At 35.1% G+C, this 23,044-nt stretch overlaps 1 protein-coding gene across 2 annotated transcripts; it reads right to left on the reverse strand.

Moving 5' to 3' along the window:
- Positions 1 to 7,497: 7,497 nt before the first annotated feature.
- On the reverse strand, positions 7,498 to 19,530 carry LOC100748652 (J domain-containing protein). Of its 2 annotated transcripts, XM_012387905.3 has the most exons (5): positions 19,291 to 19,530; positions 17,636 to 18,261; positions 14,137 to 14,238; positions 13,542 to 13,658; positions 7,498 to 12,513 (listed from the first exon to the last, which is right to left on the reverse strand). In XM_012387905.3, exons 2-5 carry the CDS (start codon positions 17,717 to 17,719, stop codon positions 12,334 to 12,336), a joined length of 483 nt encoding a protein of 160 aa, XP_012243328.1. In that variant the 5' UTR covers positions 17,720 to 18,261; positions 19,291 to 19,530; the 3' UTR covers positions 7,498 to 12,333. The 2 variants fall into 2 exon arrangements, with proteins under 2 accessions (XP_012243328.1, XP_033177663.1); XM_033321772.1 differs by lacking the exon at positions 19,291 to 19,530 and having other exon boundaries at positions 7,498 to 12,558.
- Positions 19,531 to 23,044: the final 3,514 nt, after the last annotated feature.

The following is a 23,044-nucleotide window of genomic DNA, read 5'->3' on the forward strand; positions in this document are numbered from 1 at the left end:
TTATGCCTACCATCATGGGCATCTCCGTTCCTGAAAAGGCAGCAACGACGAAAATGGATAAAGGTTTTATCTCGATAAAAAAAAGTAATTATTTTTATGAATGTGCGATATTAAATATCAAATGAAAAGTGTATTGCGTAACAGGTTACGCGATCGATGTTATGAAACATTTTCAGCTTATTTGATATCAAATATACGCGTTAATTCTCAGTATAATTGACCAATGTGGGCGTAGAACAAAGCTGGATTCCTGAAACTAACTAGCTTTCGTAACATGTATGTAACTAGGATTTCGAACACTAATCTCTTTTTTATCTTTTAAATATGTTTGATACCTTTTGATATAGAGAGAATATAATTGTTAATTATTATTTATAATTCTTATAAACTGCCCAAGGAATTTGGATTCAATTAAATGGTTCGTTCTTTCGTGACAAATATGGTTTAAACAGTTATTATCTCTGTCTAGATTAAATTTCAGTTGCTAACTGATAGTAAATGATAGATAGATGGATAGATTTATTATAGAAAATACAAAGGATTCAAAATTCTAAGAAAATCTTTAATATACAGTTGAAGGAAGAAATCACACATAGTAATAACAATTGTTCTATATTTTACTGGAATTTAAATATTTTTTAATGTAAGAAAAGTATGATTAGGTTGAAAATGACTTTTCTTATAATGAATAATCAGCAGGATTAAATTCTCAAAAAATAAAACCAAAAACAAAATTAATAAAGAAATTGCCAAACGTTAAGTTATATTAAACTTTCGAACTATAAATATTTGTATGCCGTAAACAATCGTTCTTCGGCTCGCTAACACTTTGAGCCTCGGTACTCAAACTTGTTCAAAATAGCATTTGGAACAACATCGTTTTATGGAAATTCCACTCTGAAGATTTAAACACCGTTATATAGTTAGTGATGCATAGAGTTCGTCGAAGTAAATGGGATGGAAGATACATTGTAAATGGGGTCAGATGCGACCTGGGAGTTACTTATTAAATTTTTAATTATTCGTTTGCGATTCCGGCATAATTTTCGCTAATATAATTACGGAGAACAAGTATACTACCTGTAAACACCAGCTGCGTTTCTAAAGTTTCTATATTTAAATTATCCCGCAAATTATTTCGAACCTTACAGATATCATTATCATATACATATATTACCCTATAGAATCAGACATCAAATATCTTCATAATATTCTTTATTAGAAACTTATGGCGAAGTCTCGACATTCAATACCACTTTTGTTTCAATGAATATTATTGTACACGAGCTGTTTCTCAACTGCCAAATCAATTCACACTAATCACATTCACATGTTCCGCTCTTAAATACGTTCGTTAAATATAATTTCATACATTGCTTTTGTAATCTCACATTTCTGTATACCAGGGCCCAATTGGTCCGTCTTTCTTCCGTATTTTTCAATACATAAATGTACGATAATCATATAAAAGACTTAACGTAACAAAAGAATAATAGTCGCACATTTCTTGGATAAAAATGTATTAATTTTATAATTAAAATGTTATACTTATATTACGCGATATATTAGAAAGCTACAGGGGAAAGCACGATAAAATGTATTTTCTACCAAGCCCAGTCATTTCAAATTGAAATATAATCTTTTTAATCGACCTTTAATCATCAACAAAACCTGTACATGTCAAGCAACACGGTGATCGATTCATCGGTGCAAGCTGACGCTGAACTTGATCTCGTTTCGATCCGGTAGGTCAAAGTTTAAAGCTAGGTTCGAAAAGCTGGGAGTCTCGCGTTATCTGACAAACGCAGACCAATGCTCACCCCGTATTAAGGGATCGAACTGAGGCGAGTGCATCCGTGATAATGGTTGCCTGAAGGGCCTCCACCTTCTCCAATTGCATCGTGGCACGCCGTCGAAAACGCTGCTCGATATTTCGGGTTAATGGGCGGAGGAACACGGAGGAACGATCCGTTCATTGTTCCTGCTATCGTTTAACGAGAGAACGGCGGAAGAGGAAACAGCTTTATGGAAAATACATTAATACGGTTTCGCGTTTGATACTTGGATAACGTGATACTGAGAAATACGACTTCATGAAGCGAGAGAATTGTTAGGTGTATTTGATTTGGAGAAGTATTTCATCGTATTTGCGAATAAAATGTCATGGAAAAAGTGTGTGAATTAAGGAAACGTGTAATTTGGAAAATTATGCAATTGTGTGAATTCTGTAATTCGAAGTATTACTGTCTACTGGAAAAAGAAATGCAAAAAGGTATCGTGATTAAAACGTCTGAAAATAGCTTAAAAGATTATTTATCACGATGCTATAAATACTTCTAATTTTTTTCATTGAGGTAATTATTTTGTAATAAATACTTCGACTTTTCCAAATTTTGAAGAAATTGTAGAATCTAGGTGCAAGAAGGAAATGATATGAAATTAATTTTTAGAACTTCCTTTGATATTCTGGCTAAATGAAAATGTCAAGGAATTTAATGGATAAATTCTAAGAAATATAAACTTTTGATCTCTCGGGAATCTGTCGAATTTAATCGTCTTGCTATATATTATACATTAATTATCCCTTTCAAGATTACTCACCTCCAGTGTCTCATCCACTTTATTGACTTTCACATAAATCTGACGTTCTCTTAAGTTATATAGAAATACGATTTCCAATTGAACAAGACGTCCTGAAGTTTCACAAGACTATAATAATATCACAGACTGAAAACTATTTACAGCAGATTGATTAAAGTTCACTCTTCAACAACCTCAAAGGAATTACAAACTATAAAACTTGTTTAAAGAGAACATCATCATAAATAAATCCAGAAAAATGAAATTCTAAATATAGAATATTTACGTGAACTAGCTTCTCCACATCTGTTCAAACCAAAACCAACATCCTTCAAGTTTCCCTCAATCTCGTTATAGATCTATAAAATTTTTGTTAAGATTATGAATTCGTTATTCTGATCACCTTGGCAATTCTACCATTAAAGTTTAACTTTACTCACAAATTTTCTCAACTAAAAAATTCTATCAATTGCACCATCTTTCCGAGCTCCTTCAGTGAAATATCATTACACTGCGAATATTTATATAAATTCATATTCTTATGAGTACAATTAAAAACATGGAACCCAATTAAGAAATCATGTTACCTACTAAATGTTACTCTATCTTATACATTTTTCTATATTATATGTATCCTACCCTGTACCTTTCCACCTTTAAATTTCCTACGAATGCATAAAACTCTGCAATCTAATATTAATCGTAAGTCGTTTGTTCTGCAGAACTCTAAAATAGAATGCAACGTGCAATCCTTAGATACCAGACGGCGCCAATACTCGATTGTTTAATTTATGACTTACGCTATTTCTTACCCTGGCACAACAAACGATCGGGCAAGAATCGATCGCATTTACCGCTCCGTCCAAAATAATGAAAGTAACGAAGTAAGTCGTATCAATCTGGTAAATAAATCTGATCAATAAAACTGGTCGAGTCTGGGGATGGGAATGGAATTTGAAAAGGAAAGCTCATGGCTAATTGCTATTTTATTCCGCGAACCGTGTCCTCATCTGATTCGACACGTTCTACCATCCGCAGAGCTTACGATGGAGAATTTTGTTACCCAATAGAGAATGCTATTCAACCGGTGGATGATTGGGAATTGGGGCGAGACATTCGTTTTGCGCTTCAAGGAATTCCCAGCAATTTCGATCGTTTATCTGATGAGTGCTTGCTGTTTGTGATCCTTTTGTTCGCGAAGACGCGCCACATGCGAATAAAACGGAAGTCTAGAAAAATGTACTTCGTTTGGAACGCGTGCTTATAATTAGATCGTGTTCCTGAGCTTTCAACGGCGCATTGATTGGATACAAGGTGAATGGCGATGAGAAGGGTCGTTGAGGTTGGAAATCGAGGAATTCTAAAATTTATAAGAACCTTTAGAATAGGAATTTATAGAGCTAGAATTCTATATAGAGCTTTGGGAATTTTGATAATCTGAAAAATTGCACAGGCATTGAAAATTCGATGAATTCTTAGAAGTCTCTGGGGAAATAAAGGAAAATTAAAGTTTCAGAAGTCTTCAGAGTTTATGGGATGCTTTTAGTTCCTAGAGTTTCCAAGGTGTTTAAGGCTTTTGGATTCTTGTACCCTTTGGGATTCTCAGAATTCTTAAAGTTTATGGAATTCTTGGAATTCATAGAGCTTGGAATGTCTCGAAATATCGTTAATCTGAACAGCCACAATTTTTCAAGTTTCCATAAAACTGTTCGAAATTTCCAAAGCACTAATCAGTTGTGGTAAAACATAAAAAATGCGATAAATAATTTATATTCGTGGTAACTGCGCTTTTGTAAAATTACGGTCTTTAAATTCATATAACAGAGCCGGACGTTACCTACCCTTTAATATCTACACATTACCCATGTGTATTCAACCTCTACCAAATCCAATTAAACTTTGCAACGACTCATTAAATTCTGAATCTCCTTACACGCGATAATCAATCTATTCCTAATAGCTCACAACTCGTATGCTCCATTCATATTAACCTTCTCAAGATCCGCAAAAACTTAATGTTTTTGACATGTTATTATTTTACGATCATATTATAAATATCATATTATAGATAGATAATTATATTATAATTATCAAATCATGGGAAGTATAATAAGAGAAAATTGATTAAGCAATCAACATCACACACACCCCATTGGCTCCAATCCGTTTCCATTTCATTTAGACTTCTTGTCAACCTGTAATGCTACGCTAACATACAATCTCCAACACTAACAATAGTTAAACTATTCTAGGAAACCTTATACCGCAATCAAAATGTTATTAACTGTGCTATTATTGAATAGATCTAACTGTTCAAGACACTAGGCTCGTGAGATGTAGCAGGAAAGATCATTTGCCACCGAAATAATAAGCTGACAAGTATTTATTTGCCAGTAAAATAAAATGATAGACAAAGATTATTTGTCAGCAAGTAAAGGGCTACTAAGTAATTAGCCCGTAAAGTAAGTAATGGCAAGGATCACTTGCTAATATAGGAATTATAGTGTTTATTAGAGAACGGACTGTATTACAAAACCGAGTGTGGGTGGTATGAATTATTGAAAAAGCGATTGACGCACATTAACTCTAAACTACTTGAGATGAGGCTATTATAGTTGCTCATACGAGAGTTGTTCACGAGGAGAAACACGCGGACTGGTTTTTTACACATTTGAGTTTGCATGAGTGATGATTAGTTCAATATGATCGATAAACTTTTGCAAATGATCAACCCCACGTTACGGGCCCTCGAGGGTACAAAGCGACCAGCGAGGATCCGCTAGGTTTTTCCCAATGACCATAGCACGCAATCAACCCTTATGAACTGCGTATGCTGATACAGAATGTAAAGGGATGGAAAACTCCTGAGTCATGGCGCGTGGCAAGCAGCTGCTAACTGGATAAGTGCTTTATGACTTAATGAGACTTAATCCTTGCAGGATATCTGTGCGTAACACCAGTGTTTCAGTGTCGACAAAATATAGGAAACGATAAACAACAAAGAGCTACCATTTCTTAGAAATAATTGTAACGAACGAAAAATATAGTAATAATAGTAATAGTTCAGCGTATATAATAGTCCAGAATTAAATATTACTCCCTATCAAACTTAGAGAACAATTCACTCTTACAGAAACTACTCGTCCTTCGATGCACTGTACCTTTTCCTTCTTTTCTAATTCACTTCCAACTAGATTCAGACCTGCTGCTGAACAGCTTTATCCTTTCCAAATTAACAAATTACCAGAAATTATTAAAAACGAAGAGTTACCATCCCCTAGAAATAAACATAATAAATAACAAATCAATGTGTACGAAGAATGCAGTAGTCCATATGCTATGAACGTCTCTAATATCATTGAATATCACTCGCTGTCTAACTTAGAAAATAGTCCATCCCCGCAGAAACATATTCTTATTCTTCGACGCGCCGTTCCTTTTTCTTCCTCCCTGTGTTCTCAATGCCGTCTGATTAAAACGTGACAACGATGTGGCGAGTTTTCTATCAGAGCTGGACAAAGAAGCTAATGTTAATTGTCGACAAAGGCGAGTTTACGTGGCCGTTTCCATCCGAGTTCACCGGTGAAAAGAGGCGACACGAGTGAATGAAAGGTGCTTCTGTATCCCATCGTCCGTAGTGGATAACGCGGAATGAATGCTCGTTCGACGAACAAACGACATTAAGTTTCGCGTGGCTGTGAATTAGGCCACGGTTCCGCACGCGTTCTCTTTCTCTGTTTCTCTCTGTGTGGGTGGCACGTTTTGTACGAACACGTTTGTGAATGTGCCCTAAGAGATAGGGAAAGTTTTCCATCGCTGACAAAGGATTGCGGCAGTCTATTGTTCCCCGCGTTACACACAGCTAACTCAATTCCAGTTTTTCCAAACGGTCGCGATCGGTTTTTCCATTCGATTCGAATTTATTCTCTTGTTACTTTACTGGAAAATTGCATTCACACTCTGATCTCTTTGGACTTAGAATAGTTTGGGACATGGGGGCAACAACATCACTCGTGACTCGTCTGGAATTATTGCGTTGTTTGGAAAGTTTGGACAGTTCCCGACAGTCGAAATTCAGTTCCTATCCTCCTGTTACTTTGCTGGAAAGCTGCATTCACCGTCTGATTTCTTTGGATTTCGAAGCATTTGGGAAATCATTCTCCACTCGTTTGGAATTATTGTGCTGTTTGGAAAGTTTGGAGGGTTCCCGATTGTCGTAATTAAATTCTAGTTCTCCTGTTACTTTGCTGGAAAATTACATTTACACTCTGATTTCTTTGGATTTCGAAGAGGAAAAAATCACTCGTGACTCGTTTGCAAATGCATATTAGGTTGTGTGGAAAGTTTGAGGAGTTTCTAACAATCAGAATTAAGCTCCGATATTTTAAATAGTGATTGAAAGAGAATTATTTGTCAGGAAGTAGTGGCAAGTGAAAAGACACTGAATTGGAACAAATGGTGTTTCTAATTATGAATAGTAAAAATTAAAGAGAAACATCCGAAATTGAATGTGAATGTTTTTTAACAAAAGAATATTATTCCTCGTGTATCGATGAGAAGGAATTAAAAATTCATATTGACGTTCCGAACGAACAAATAAACAATAGATTAATTCAGGATTAATTTTGCAACTTTGTTTCAGTTAGGAATATGGATCTTTTATTTGAAATAATTTGGGAGAATATTTTTCAATTATTAAAAAATAGTATAATTTTAATGTGAAAATACTTATGAAGTTTGATGATATTAGAATATTAAAATTAAAATTTTCTAATTTTTTAATCTTTTAACGAAATACGAAACATCACTTTGAGTATTTAATAAAATATCTCATAAATGATATATTTTTTTGGAATAGCGGAATTTACAAAAAGGAGGAGTGTTCATATTGTGGGTTAACGAATGTACGAAACAAACTGTTCTTAATTAAACACATTTATTGAACCTTTAATCGCATAGATACATATCGTCGCGTCGTCCAGCGCGTGACGATTATAATATATTTTTATATCTTATACGTTATATATATGTGTATGTATATTTATTTGTATATTTATACGTACATAACAGAGATTCACGCGTTTACGAGGAGAGACGAAACCATCGTTTTATACCTTCATCTTTAATTACATTTTATTAATATCTTATATTAATCATATTTTCAAAGAGAGGCATACATAATTATAATATTTTCCTAGAAACGTATAAAATTTAATCGTATTACAATTTTAAAAGATCGTAAACATACCTTCGTGAAACTCTCAAAGGAAAAAAGAAGGACTAAAGATTAGAGTGAATTACAAAATATTCCATTAAGCTTTCTATTTAAGACAAAAGAAAAGGAACCCTAAAAAGGCAAGCAATTTTTTATCGAATACTCCGTAAAAACTGTAGCAACGTTTAGCACGAAAAAAATTCCACGGTATCTTCTTTTTTTTCTTTTCATCGAACGACAGGTTTCTCCCAGCTCTCGGCCGGATGCACGATACCATCGATAAGTCGATCGCGTGGAAATAATAAATCGATAGAAGGTACAGTGTTCCACGAGGCGGAATCGCGGAGACGCGTCTAGAAAAATATAGATGTGGGAACAACACACGTACAGAATATTTTCGAAACTTGCTTTATCGTTCCTATTTTTTTTTCTTTTTCTCTCATTCTTTGAAGACAGATACACGGGTAGTGTGATGAGATCTCGAAGATCGATCTCTCGTTCTCGACTTTGGACGACCATATATATATATATATTTTTTTTTTTACTTCCTTTCTTTTTCTCTATTTTCATGTTATATTTAATATTTGGTTCCCTTTTACGATTCCACGTTACTTTTACCTTACGAATAATTACACGTGTTTTACGTCATAGAAACTCGAGAACGAAGCCGATTCTGATCTTTAAACTTCAACACGTACACGCACTATCGATTTTTCTTTTAACCTTCCCATTCTTTCGGGCAATCCTTGTTTTCTTGTTTTATAAGATAGATCAGCGACTCCTACCTTACCACTTTTTCTTCGTTTTATTTTTTCCTCGTCCGTGATCGATAGCGCGTGGCGTCATTCGACTCAAATACTCTCGACAACGGTACACTCGCTACGTTTCCGGTTTTCCATCGCAAAAATTTCGCAGCATTGCCATCGATATATGTTGTCTCTACTTTTGATTCCTCGTTTATCCTCTCCCCCTCGCTTTCCGACCGATCTACGTTCCCGAATCCTCGGTCCGGTTTTGAAAATCCACACGGACGAAACGACCGATCGAACGATTCTATGGAAAGTTCAAGTGAGCTAAGGATAAAATAAAAAAGAAGAAAAGGAACGATATCTGGACACGGGTGAAAATAAATTCGAGGAGACAGGATCGTTTTAAGCCGTACCTCGGAGCCTTACATACTAATATCGAAAGGTCACATCGATACGTACGAGTCGACTGCTGCTATTTTCGGCCACCAATCATTAGCTTCTACGTCTACGTGCCTTAATTACGCGGAACGCAACGACGACGTTCGAGTGCATTAGAAAAATTCCTCGTCGACTAGCTATCGATATATTCGTATTCGTGGTGATTGAAACGAAGAACCAAACTTAATCTATGAATCGAGAAATTATCACGAGACCGGTTGCTCTTCAGACAGGGTGATGCCGAACGAATGATGTAACTCGCTGTAGTGAGATGGGATTCTATCGATGATGAGAGAATGATAACTAGACTGTGGATTTTTATACAAATTTTTGAGAATATAAGCGAAGAAATGGATCTTAATTAGTGACTTGTTTCACCTAAATATTATAATAAATTTTGGATATTTTGTCAGCCGATGTGAATATAATAGAAAATATACACGGACTTGCTAAAAGTTTCTTCAAAATAATAAATAATTTTCAATAAAAAATGCGATTCGGGGATATTGAGTATACGAGTAAAAAGTGTATTGTTTTTGTTAACTAATATAGTAATTGTATGGTCTTGAATATAACTGCTGTAACAAATTAAAGGAACTTCGTGAAGATTATGAAGCGTAAAGTGTAAAATCTCTTGTCAAGAACTATATTTCTCCGTATTATGTTCCTTTTTATACATTTTTTCACGTTTAAATTTCTCATAAATGTATAAACATCCGCAGTCTGTTGATAATAAATCAGAAGTGCTGTTAAATCCTTTCGCTGATGAATGAACGTAAAATAACGTGGATATAAAGTGTAACTTTTTAAAACTACTGACATTTTTAGAAATTGCCTGAGGGAAAATTGATAAATCGAAGCTCTAGCGTTTTAATTCCATCGAGTTTCCTCTCGAAAATTTAGATTGTTCGTCGCAAAGTTGATCCTCCGTGCTTTGGTACGTTGTTCCCGTTTTCAGTCTGCGTCGAAGTGGATTAATCGAAAGCAAAGGACAATATTTGACGATGAATTTTTTTCGGTATCGTCCCGGTAATATTTTAAAATTTAATTGGAAAATATTTTACGTAAAAAAAGAAGGGTGTGGGACCGACAAAAATGAATATGATCGAGATGAATAAGACTCGTTCGCAATTTTATTAACGAACATCTATATATTAAAAGTTCACATAACAATAAATTAGTGTCTATTCGATATATTTTCTTTCAGCGAAAGGACTGATTTAAGTACAGAAAAGTATGACGTGGATCTATGGGGTCGTGAAGGTTTCGAACATTCAAGTGTGGTCGAGAAAAAACGATATATACTTTGCGTTTGACACAGGTACAAGTGCGCCGTCATCGATTTGCTCAACAATGGAATAACTATGCTTAATCAGTTTATTCGACGATCTTATCTTCGACGACACAAAAGTTACTAATGTTTCGCTTGGAAAAGATCGAGGATATATTTCGATATTCGCGCGTACGAAGCTTTTGTGATTCGACGTCTAAACTGTTCAAGCGTTCCATTGAAGAATACTCAATGTAGAAACAACGAGTTACTTTTTTTCTTCTAGCTACTCGGCGATGGAAGTACTATTTAAGTGGTACAAATCACTGTTTTGGAAATCGTACATACTTTACAAAGGGTGATACGAAGGAATGTCAATTGAATTGAATTATCTTCGCAACTTGAGATTAGGAACGTTTCTCGACTAATTTCTTCGAATTTTTGTATCTCTCGTCGCTGATTTTCCTTAAAACTTGTGAATAGATACCTTAAAACGAAGTATAATACTTTTTATCAGGATGATATTTTTTCACAGAATATATGAGATTCTGATTTAAAAAGCAACTGTGTATTTTAATTCTAATTCATTTTAAATAAATGAGATAGGTGAATGTTAAAAATTGTTAATAAAAATCAGGACAATCTATCATCAATTAATTTCACCAAAATAAGGCAACATTATTCTCTTATTATTCCCAATTCAATAAGTAAAAAAATTCAAAAACATATGAATGTTATATACATTATTCCTCAGGATTGTTTAGAAACTGAAATTCATTCAGCTCGAAGTGGACCACTTAAGCAAATTCTATCGCGAGTAACGTTATAGTAGAAACAACTAGTTATTTTCTTACGTTTGAATCCCTTCGTGGAATCGTGGATTTTAGCTTCTCTCTTGATACGACATTAAAGCACCGTCTAGCCGATCCTTCGATTTTTCTCGCCCTGATTTCTTCTTTTTGCTTTCTTCAATATTCTTCTCTTCCTTGTCGCTCTGTTTCGTGACACTTAAACAAAACTTTAAGGAAGAAATGGAAATAAGAAAAATGTGACACTTCTTTCGAGAAACCTCGAGAGCATCCTCTTTTCTCGTCTGGAACTTTAAACGAGTTTCCCTCTGGTTTCCCTCTTCCTTCTCCCATAAAAAGATCTCTAAAGCAGGATCGATATCGTATACTCTGTGGCCGACTTTTGCTGTTCAATTTATTCCTGCTCGGTTAGTCGCATTTCACCGTTGTGAATATTAAGAATTCCAATTAAATATTGTGAAATTGTTCAAACGTAGACAATAGAAATTAATTATCGAAATTTTTTAAATTTCGATAGTCATAAGAATTGCAAGAGAAGATTTGCAGCGTATTTCCTTCGGCCTTTGCAAATTCATATACTGTATGATCGATCAAATTACAAAGTATCCACTTGGATGATCGCACAGTTTTCATATCGAGTATGTTCTCCATCTTGGCACGTTCCCTGCCACTCTCGCATAATATTCCATTCAATCTGCGTCTGCCGTCGATAGCTCGTGCCGTTATTTATTTTATATTCGCAGAAAGCGTTACCGACTTGAACAGAAACTGCTCTCGACTATGGATAATCTGCATCGTACATATTTAACATATTAAAAGACGAACTAGAATCTTCAAATATCTTCCTCCGAACACTTGCAATAAATACAGTCTTTATCCACTTCAAAATCAACAAAACTCACCCAATGATAAAATTAGTATTCTTCTTTCTTAATAACGATACTAGTGGAATAATAACAATGACAAAAAGAAGAAAAAGGACCAAACTTTTTGCAAAGTTAACGATAACAGAAACATGATCTTCGCTCAAAATCTCAATTCAAACTCAACAACATTCTTCCTTGAGGTTTTCTCGGTTGGACAACAAGGAGCGGTAAATTCACGACGAGACGGAGTATCCGTAATTCATTACGTTTGCTTATGATGCTTCATCCGTTTGTTCCGTTCGATATACTTCGCAAAAAAAAAAAAGAAAAGAAAAAAGGTAGATACACAGAGCGAGCGATCGTTGGTCCAGACGACGACCAGAAATTGGAGAACGACGTCGCACCTTTAGATCTCGTAGTTGCGGAACTTGTTCACCACCTCGTTAGACGCCTCCGAGTCCCAGCCAAGGTCACGACGTGCACCGTAATAGATGTTCGCGCCACCCTCCGAAGCTCTTCTGTGAGCGTTCGCTGGTTGCGCCTTGCTAGTGTGACCAGGGGAACCAGCAGATTCGGCGGCCGCGTCCTGCAGCATGCGATCCTTCGTCTTCGGTATGCTCCAGTGCATCGACTATAGCGCATTCGAGTGCTCTTTCTTTATTCTTTTTGCTTTTTTCTTTTGTTTTATATATATGTATATTTCTTTTTTATTTTGTTAAGAAGATTAGAAATGAGCGAGCAGAATAGGTCACTTGTGAATGGGTCACAGTTTGGATTAAGTTTGATATTTTATAGAGAGCATCGAACAACGATTTGGAAAGCTTACATAGTGAAAGTAAGTTTAGAATCTGATTGGAAAAATTTTGCTTGGTTATAGTATGTGATTTCTATCGCAAATGACCCATTGTTGTCATAGTTGGATTATTTTGTGTGTTGTATGGGTTATGAGTAATTGTGTGTTATAGTTAGTTTTGAGTTAGATGAGCTTGAAGGATCGATAGAACGGAAAATCAGAAAATGAAGTCAGGTGTATTAGTTGGAAAAGTAATAACGTCGTGCGAGAAATTTCTAATAAAAACTTTCTGCTACTAAAGTTCTGAATCACTGGCAAACTGTTTCCATATAATTGAAAAACGTGACTAAAAGTCAAATTTAAAATATCAAAGATTATATTACGTATCAAATAAATTTAATAAAAGTTCATTTTTCAAATACTCTCCTTCGAAGCACGAAAGTAAATTCGACAAAACTTTCCTTTATACAAAACTCTTCAAATTCGAAGAAATAAATATACGTAGATACACTTTTCAAAGCAAATGTAAGAATCTCAAAATCTACGAAAAAACGAATCTACTCGTTTACTTCTCCGCTTGCAAACTCCGACTTAAATTTCAAATTCGGAGATTTCTGCTAACCTAATATGATTTTCCCTAGCCTGCAATAGTCAGTTCCAATACCAGTTTTCTATCTATGGAAGTTACAATGTCGAAAGAACATCGTCGCAAGTTTCTTTTCTTTCCACGAGATACGAAATTTCTCGCACGATTTTGCAAGCATTGTTCGCCATCGAGCAATAAAAATTTCGCCGAAGAACTCCCATCGAATTCTCCTCACCTGATGCACGTGATCCTTCATTCCAAGCCATTGCTTGTAGCTGATGGCGATCCCGCTACGCCTCCATTTGTCATAGTTGCTCCTTTGCTCAGGGTCACAGAGAACCTCTTTCGCGTGCTGCGACAAAAAGAAATCGCGTTACCTTGGTCGCAATCAAACGGAAGTGTAGTCGGTTAGATGGAGCAGATATAGCATGGTTGTAAATTAAAACATAAATTATTATTATTAGGCTACGTATTTTTATACAAAATTCATATTTTTAAATTTAAATGATTGTTAGACTACGGATGTTTATGCAAAATTCATATTTTTATGGGTACAATTAAATGGGTTTCACTTCGTGAAAACGAAGTAAAAGATGCTAAACGAAGAAAACTTTGCTTACAGAGTTTGAATTTTAGTTGTCGATCAATCTCTTACAACCGTGCTATTTAAATTTCACGGACTATACAATCACACGATTATACATTGGTTAAATCGTATCGTCAAGACGAGGCAGATTAACGTAAATGGAGCAATCGTGCAACAACTTCCTCATGAGTCACGTTGCGACCATATGCGAGTAAAGAAACGAGAATAGACCGCGGAAACAAACCTGCAATTGCTGAAATTTCCGTTCAGCTTCCTTATCACCTTCGTTCTTGTCCGGATGATATTGAAGAGCCAGCACCTTATACTCTGCCGTGATTTGTTCCACCTGGAATATAGATTTTTAAGAATCTTTTAGGTAAAAAAAAATTCGAATAAGTTGAAAGTTACCACATGGTTAATTAACCTTAAAAAAGACGTACAGGATGTGTGGGATGGCTTTGAAGGAAGCAGTAAGGGGGATGGTTCATTACACATCCTTTATTTAAACTTCACGCTCCTGATCACGTGAATTATTAACTTTGCGATTTTCACTGATAATCTAGGTAATTTTATTTTCTAGTAATTCTTTAGAATCCCCTAAATGATTTTTTAATGACTTTTCTTTCTGTTATTATAACCTTGTGAATTTTCTAGTTTTAATATCACTTGGAGTATTTCAGTATAACGTAATTAAAAACTTGTTCGAACAAAGAAATCTTATAAAAAATATCAAAGTCACAATTGAAACACTCAGAAGGATGGTAAAAACACGTGCATATTTAATCTCAAAACCAGCCAGACAGACAATTTACAGAATATTAATCAATGAATAGAATTATTTTAAAGTGCGTTGAATTCTAAAGAATGGAAAACACGACTTATCGCCGGATTGTATATTTTTAAATTTAAAAATATGCCCAAGATGTATACAATATATAAAAATATATAAAATACTTAAAGTAGAAATTCAATAGAAAAATCAGCAGTCTACTTAACAAATTTGTTCCTTATAATTAAAGAGGATCTAAAAAAGAACAGAAAAAATATTCTCCGAGAGGAAAGATGCGCACTGTATCTAACAAATTGAACGTTCTTCAAAATTCACCAACAGATAAAACAAATATCTACTTATATAATGATATAAATTTACTTGAAAATTCGCCATTTACGTATCCAATTTTTTCCTTATACTCTTCAACTAAGAAGCCTTAAAAAAAGGAAGAAGAACATCAAGTCTATAAAATTGTGCATTCTTCCAAGTTACGCCAATGAATATTTCCAGGCACCTTCCCAGGTGTTTTACATCATGATAGTAGTCGAAAGTAATCGACACGGAAGGGCTGTTTACCCTCCGTTCGTCGATTTCCTGGCAAATGAAGACGACTGATATTTGCCAGGCAATTTAACGAATTCGCTTAATGGGCGTAGAGTTCCTTAATGGACCCGCCAGACCGTTGGCAAACAGACGAACACGATCACTCATTATTAACCCTCGGGTTTTATTTAAAGCAACGTCGTTTATTTTTAGTAGATCGCGAGAAACACGCGAACAGAGAGAAAACAAGCGTAGAACGCTGACATAATTCCTTAGAAAGGGTCTACGATGACTTTCACATGATATTCACCGATGGAACGAGACGTGGATCGAAGGCTGATCGACTCTTTGCGCCGTGGAAATGGCTTGTTTACTTGGACAACTTCTCTGGAAATTATAATCGAACAAGCTTTCACGTTTAGTCGATATTCCAACGACGCGAAAAGATCATCTTGCTAGGGGTTGTTGCATGGGGTTGAGTTACTTCTTCCTCCCTTTCAGGATTTTAACTTTTAAAGACCATGGTTTATCGCAGTGTTGCAATGTAAATGTTGTGAATACACTGGCCCGTGTAAATATTTCAGCAGTTACTACAGGAGACCTTTATGCACATATTATGTGTGTTATATAAAACATAATTTTAGCAACTATTATCATCTATTGAATTTTTAGAAAAGAGGAAATTTACTATAGACCAATGATAATAGAACAATAGAGAAATAATTTATAATAAGAATATTACTTAGATAGGATATCGGCTAAATTTGTTTATATAAAGCAAAATATCACGATGCATGTTGATAACATAGAATTATCATTTTGGGGAGGTCAAACATATTCTCTACTCCATCTAAACAATTTTTTGATACACAAATTAGTTTCAAAAAATCTACAACAATTTAATTCCAAGAATTTATTAATTCTACAATCGATAATTCTTATAAACCTAATAAATAAATTATTTTGATTAAATACATGATGCTGTAAAGAAACTACATACTACTAAAGTTCCATCTGAAAAAACAGTTCGTACGCTGTCAACCAGATATTTGAAAACGCAATAATTATTTTATAGCTACAACTATTGGCTTATGAATCTACTATCGACGCTCTCAATTTCTCGTCCATTAAAAATCCTTATATCGTTGAAAACATCAGACATTTTCATTTTCATCTTAACTTATCGTGAACTTCACATAGTCAAAGATATCAATCGCGAAACGGATTGGATCGTAATCGTATTGTCAACTTCCATTGAGCGACGGTGTGATATATTTTTGTCAAACAAAGTGGCAATCGACAGACAATCGATACTAATCGAGAAGTTGAACCAAAGCGCTAATTAAAGTTGTTCCCGATGCTGATGCAATTATCCTGCAGTGACGAGCTCCCGACAGCGAAACTAATTAATTCCGCATAACTTCTGAAAGTATATTAAATACGTATGTATCCCATTAGATAAATGTGCAGTAATCTGAAACTTTAAGCCGCGATATGCCCAGAGATAACTCACATTGGAAATTGTTTAATTGTCGGGAAATCGGATCCGTACGAGTCGAGTCGTTTTGAAATTCTACTTTTCAAGGTGCTATCTAATTGAATCTGACAAATAACGCGGATGATGAAACATTCATAGCTTATGCAGATTGGATCTTAGGTTACGAAGCAGCTAGTATGCGGACAAGACATTGTTTTGGATATTTTGTCGAAAACTTTAAGAGTGAAAGAGATTGGTTAAATGGAATTCTTCTTAAAGCGGAAAATTCACGTATAACAAAATATAGATACGCTAGGAATTAAAATGTTCTATAGAATGAAGAACCTCGTTTGATTAATAAATTACTGTATCATATTTTTCATATTACTATTAACTAGATACCGAATGACATAATTCAACAACAATTCAAAAACCAGTCTTCAAAGAGAGAAACGAAGAACACGTGAAAATCTTAAATCTCAACCATTTTTCAAAGAAAATCGTTACAAAGAGTCTATTAGCTGGAAAAACTGAACGAAACAAATCAGAAAAACCATTAAATATTAAAAAAACTCTTGTAACTTAATTCTTCATGAAGAAATTCAAGAAAGTTGGTTTGCAGCCGCAGGCTCGTCACATGAAAGAAAACAGCGATACATTTCTTAAGAAACTTCAGCCTCAACCCTTTCTCAAAAAGCGATCACAGATATCCCTATTACTAAGAATAATAAAAACATCTACCAAGTGTCAAAGTCTTCGCGAAGAACCTACCGTCGCGTTGCAGACTCGTCACACGAAAGAGAAACATAGCAATCCACTCCTTCGCAAAGAATTTCAATCTCAATTCCGCAAACAACCCTGTCACTAGTAATAATCAAAGGAAACGAAGAAAACCACCGAAATCTCTGGAAATCAACCTCTTGCGAAAGTAATTCAGAAAATTTGTCTTACCGTCGAGGACTCGTCGCACGAGAGCAGAGCATAGTAATCCTCCTCCTCGCTGGGCTTATAATTGATGGCGTCTTCGACGCTCATTTTCCCTCACTGGTACTTCCGTTTCCTTTTTCACGATCCCCAATCTTCCTTTCGAAGATTCTTCGAAGTCCAACAGCAACAATATCCGGTCAAAATTGTCCAGTTAAAAATTTCGTGACAACGAATCGAAAGATCGAGAATTTTCTGAAGGGAGTCGTTTTTTCTTTTACGCGCGTATTTGATTCGAACGCGACGCGTGTGGACGCTTGAGAAAGCGTGATGACACTTAGCCCGTAGATGCTGTCGCTGGTTTGGTAGATTCTGGTAATCGGCCTCCGGTCGTCACCTGTTGCCGTGTCGCGCGTCGGACGCTCGAGTGAGCCGAACGAGGGAGAACCGTGTTAGAGACCCGGAAAAACCCGATTCCCGGGAAATTCCGCGCGTGTGCGCAATTCAGCAGTGGCTCACAAAGCCTCCCGTCGATCGTGGGCCGCCCCCCCTCCGGAAGGAGCTCCTGCGCACTCTGGTTAAGTCTTCCCTGTAGGGGGAACCGAGGATGATTTTCGTCTCGAGATTTCTCGTTTACCGGCTGAGGCTACCACCTGGACAAATTGGTTTTCGGATAAAAGGATTGGATCCTCTTATACAATAATTTATTTATTATGTAATAATATTAGCGAATTGACAATTAACCACCTGGACAGATTGGGTTTCGGATAAAAGGACCAAATCCTCTTATACGTTACATATCATCTTATACATTACATATCATATGCATAGTATAATAATTTATAAATTATGTAATAATATTAGCAAATTGACAAGTGAACAGCTAGAAGAAGCGAGAATCTATTCTTTCCCACAATAATTTATTTTAATGATATAATAATATTGTAGTGAATTGGCAAATGATAAAGTGTATATTGTAGACTTTTTTACACAATTGTTTAATTTTGATTAAATAACTTTAATTTAAAAAACTTGACATTTAAAATACTTCAGAGATTATAGATAGTGCTATATCCACTAAATGTGCAGAAAGAAAAAAGTCCAAGTATTTCATAAAGATTGACTTTAAGGCAATCGTCTTAAAAAGCACAATGAGCGGATATAAAAATCAAAGTCACAAAATACGATCGTCTAAGTATTTCGACCAACGTAAATGTATATCATTGATTATACATGTAACTTGAATTAAAAGTTGTAAACCGATAACGTGATTAGTAACCAAACCTTTAAGTAATATTTTTCTTGAAAATTGTTTTAACTCCAGATTCAAACACACAATTGCAATTAAACGAACTACTCTGAAGTAACAGTAAATCTTAGCGTTTCCTAAATACTTGTTAATCCACTATCAAAGTTAATTAATTAACCCGTTTCTATGCAATACTAGTAATTCTTTTTAAACCGTTAACACGAACGCTTTATGGCGATCAATTAATATTCTCGGGCCAAATTCGATAATCTGTGTTACGTTTTCATCGTAGTCGTGGCACGTTACGTCACATTCCACTGTACAAAATCGAGAATTTCATTACATATACTAATACAGACAAATCTATCAAAATCATTAATAGATACTTTGTTAGTAGAATAGATGTTAGTTGTCACTGTTAGTCGTGATCTACCTCTTATAAGCTATTTTATCGATGTTCCAAAACCTTGAGCACTCTTCTTTTGCTTTTTTCAAGATTTTTACACACATAAAAATGGTTTAATATAACACATAATAGTGATTTAATGTATTGTCTTTTTCTTTCTCTTTGTGTTTTGTATTTTATATTAGGCTCGTCGTATATATATATGAATTTGTAAGACGATCACGTGAAACGTTCACGATTATAATCGACGTACACACATACTGCGCCTTGATTATCAGAAATTCCAGAGACTTGTGGCTTTCACTTGCGGCTACGTAACCTCGAACCTCACCTCGCAACGTTACCGACCGAGTGATCCAGATCCTGATCTCGGTCACGTGCCAACAGCTGATCGATCAACGCTGACTCTATTGATCGTTACAACGTGGAAAAAAAAAGAAACAGAAAACGAAAGATATGCTCTTTAATGATGGAAAATGTATTTTTGGTAATGACGTTTAGTATGTTCAGTGAGCGATAGCAAACTTTTTTTTTATTAATTTATACACGATTACAATATGTGGATTACGACCATTTGGATGTAGAAAGTTGAAAATAACGAAATTTTGAGAAAAGGGATCTTTAGTAACTATCAGCAGCAATGTATCGATAAATTGTGAAGGAAGTGTTAACAAATACAAATAAAGAAGTATACATTTTACTAAGAAGAATAAGGGAATTTTAACAGAGATAAAATTCTCTTATTGTTCTTATTCTTGGATAAAAAAGATTGTGAAGAAAAGGAAACTGTAGAAAGATTCTCAAGTAAGAGGGATTCTGTCTTTGAATAATTCTCAAGGAATAAAGACAAGAAAATGATCCGCTTGTTTTTAATTTAAATTCTATTAGAGTTGAAGAGATCATTTTTGTAATATAAAAGCAAGAATGTGAAAAAGTTAAAAATTCTTCGGATTAGCTACGGCAAAAAGTTTATTTTCTTTTGTAATACCTCGGAGATACAACCCAGCACCTATCTATTTGAAAAGTTTCGAAACAGTGAAACTCCAACCTAGATTTCGGCATCACAGCGGAGATACGCATATAATAAGAAATAGAAAAAGTCGAGTCCGTAAATTGTAATTCTACATTAAAAACTAGCATTAAAAACGTTACTAGATTTATCTTTTTCTAACAAAATAAATTTTATTCTCTCGATAGAAAATAAATTTTCGCAATATTTATACAAAAATTGAAGATATCAAAATGTATAAAACGCACATAATACATAGCAATATATGAAATATCCAAGCTATAATACTTGTTATATAATAATATTTAAGTAGAACAATCCTCTGCCTGGATTCCACTTCTTTAAATTATATTTATAAAAATGTGAATTTGCATAAGTATCCACTGTCTTGTAATATTATTTAAAAATGTATAACTGAGGAAAAGTCAGAGACCTACCACAAACATCGTGGCATACTTTCGCGTAAAGCGGGTTGCATGTTATTGAGAGACTCATCTATGCACCGACATATTTTTCATTCTCAATTTTCCATTCAACATCCAACTCCTATGAACTCACCGGAATATTCACCCTTTGCAGATGCGCGGTTATACTTTTACCCTCGAACCCTCGGTCGAAAATTAATTTTCCCTGCTTTATAGTGGGCCACGCGGTAGAACGACTCTTATTTCGCTACTTGTTCATCGTTCGGCTGCCTTAATTGCGCGTCAGCGTTTCAAAAAGTGAATCTGTTATAGGGTTTTTGCCGCACATGGTCTGCATTACACGGTCCATTTCCAGTACCGCAGTATTCTATTCGATAACCTGATATACCGTAACGACGTGTAAGTGCAAATATTGTACTCACATGGTTGTACACACGAAAGTGTGAGTAACGAAGAATATTTGTTGTTCGTTTGAAATTCTATATTAGAGAAAACTTAAGAAATATTTTATATTTAAATTTCGTTCGAATTTTTCAATCAATTTAATGTTGTATCAAATATTTTACACAATATGTGTAGAAATGAAAATGCCACAGTACGTACACGTACAATTTTATCATCGCACGCACACTTGAAATGGAAGGCAAGAAAAGATTTTATATACGGGTTTTGCTCGAATTTTTCTAGCAATCCTATGTCGTATTATATATTTTGTGTAGAATGTATAAAAATGAAAGCGTCAAAGAATATCCACATATTTTACACATGCACGTTTCTTGGAATTTAATGCAAATACACTGCTCAAAACAATCGGAGGATCGCTGATATGAACAGTCAGTGGTAAATTTCGAAACTGAAGGAATTAAATACATTGCATGATAAAGGTTTAGAACGTGTAACAGGAAATATATATTGAGACTATAATTGGGATGGATAGAACGCTATGCTATTCGCACGAGTGTTGACTCCTGACTGCCGGAATTAGCTGCTCCCCCTCATACTAATTCCTATACCCTAAGCAAGTATGGATAATTTTATTGTCAATCGATGATTCGTTTCTCCACCGGTGGCGCTCAATCAGTGTCCCTAATTGCTTTAATTTAGGACTTAGGACATCGCAATATAGTCGCCCTATAGGCGACTGAAACTGGGCGACAGAGATGTCTTCTTTATAATAATACAGTGTTTTAATTAATTCGATTACTACGTCAGAAATAGCGCAAATTTATCTCGTTAATTAAATCGTTATCATGGTCCTGTTCTAAAAAAAGACAAATAAATAAAAAATACTCTAACATCGCAATTATCGAAATTTGTCCACTTTTATTTCTTGATCAGATACTGGATATTTACCTTCATAAGAGTCAAATATTTTATCTCATAGCAATTGACCGTAGAATTGATTGAAAATTAACTAAATTAGCTTAAAAAGTAAAATCATACAGAACAACAATACGTAAATGCAGCTTAAAAAGTGATAAAATGTGAAATCAGAATTGATACAGCTTCTACCGTCCAAGGATGAATCAGTTCAAAAAATTTAACTCCTCTTACGCAAAGGGCTTTCTTTCCAAAATATCAACCTGAACATTTAGAAATCACTTAGAAATCATCATTATTCTCTCCAGGAAAAAGAATTTCAGCCAAGACAATAGAAGATTCTATCGTATAGGATATCTCATCAGAGAAAATATTTACCTTTATCCAGTTTAATTCATTGGTAGTACAAAACGTATACGTTCGCAGAACCAAAGAAGGCGACGTACGTTCGCGGATAATCCTCTCCAAGCTCGTACATCATTAGAAATTCAAATTCCCTTGGTTGGATGATGGTGTGAGAGTGGAAGAAGCAGAAGAAGAAGAGGAGAACACTAAAACGTGACTGAATGCGTGAGCTCATTATGCATTCGTCTTGCTTCCGTCGAAGACGCCGCTGATTATCGGTACCTTCGCTTACAGCTGTTAAGACCATTGTCTCAGGAAGAGGCTTTCAACGAGGAAAGCTCGAAAGAGCTTCCTTCGGCCTTCCTACGACCTCGACGAACGCTTTGTTTTTTCGTCTTCGTCCACTGAATTTCTCTCTGGTAACTTCCGTTCTTTGATTTCTAGGAAAATTAGGACGAGCGCTAATAAGAAACGAATATTTCTGAATCGAAATGGAAGGCCAGAGAACAACGATGACAGGTTTTGTTTACGATGCTTGAATTCTGTTCCGTGGACCTTTTCGCGTGATACGATGCTTTGAAGATGGTGTAACGTCGATTCATATTAAAGGCAGGATGTGTGCAGGTCTTCGGTCCGTACCCTCAATTACCCCAGGGACCCACCATAAACCTAAATTTTTTAA

Source organism: Bombus impatiens, unplaced genomic scaffold (genome assembly GCF_000188095.3).
Source record: "Bombus impatiens unplaced genomic scaffold, BIMP_2.2 scf_0491, whole genome shotgun sequence".
NCBI classification, from domain to species: Eukaryota; Metazoa; Arthropoda; class Insecta; order Hymenoptera; family Apidae; genus Bombus; species Bombus impatiens.

Bases quoted from the DNA above. Each gene is read 5' to 3' on its own strand.
- LOC100748652 (XM_033321772.1), bottom strand. From the start codon at position 17,719: ATGAGCGTCGAAGACGCCATCAATTATAAGCCCAGCGAGGAGGAGGAT. The intron at 14,239-17,635 runs GTAAGACAAATT...TCTATATTCCAG, and splicing joins CGTGCGACGAGTCCTCGACG to GTGGAACAAATCACGGCAGA. The intron at 13,659-14,136 runs GTTTGTTTCCGC...TTTTTGTCGCAG, and splicing joins GGAAATTTCAGCAATTGCAG to CACGCGAAAGAGGTTCTCTG.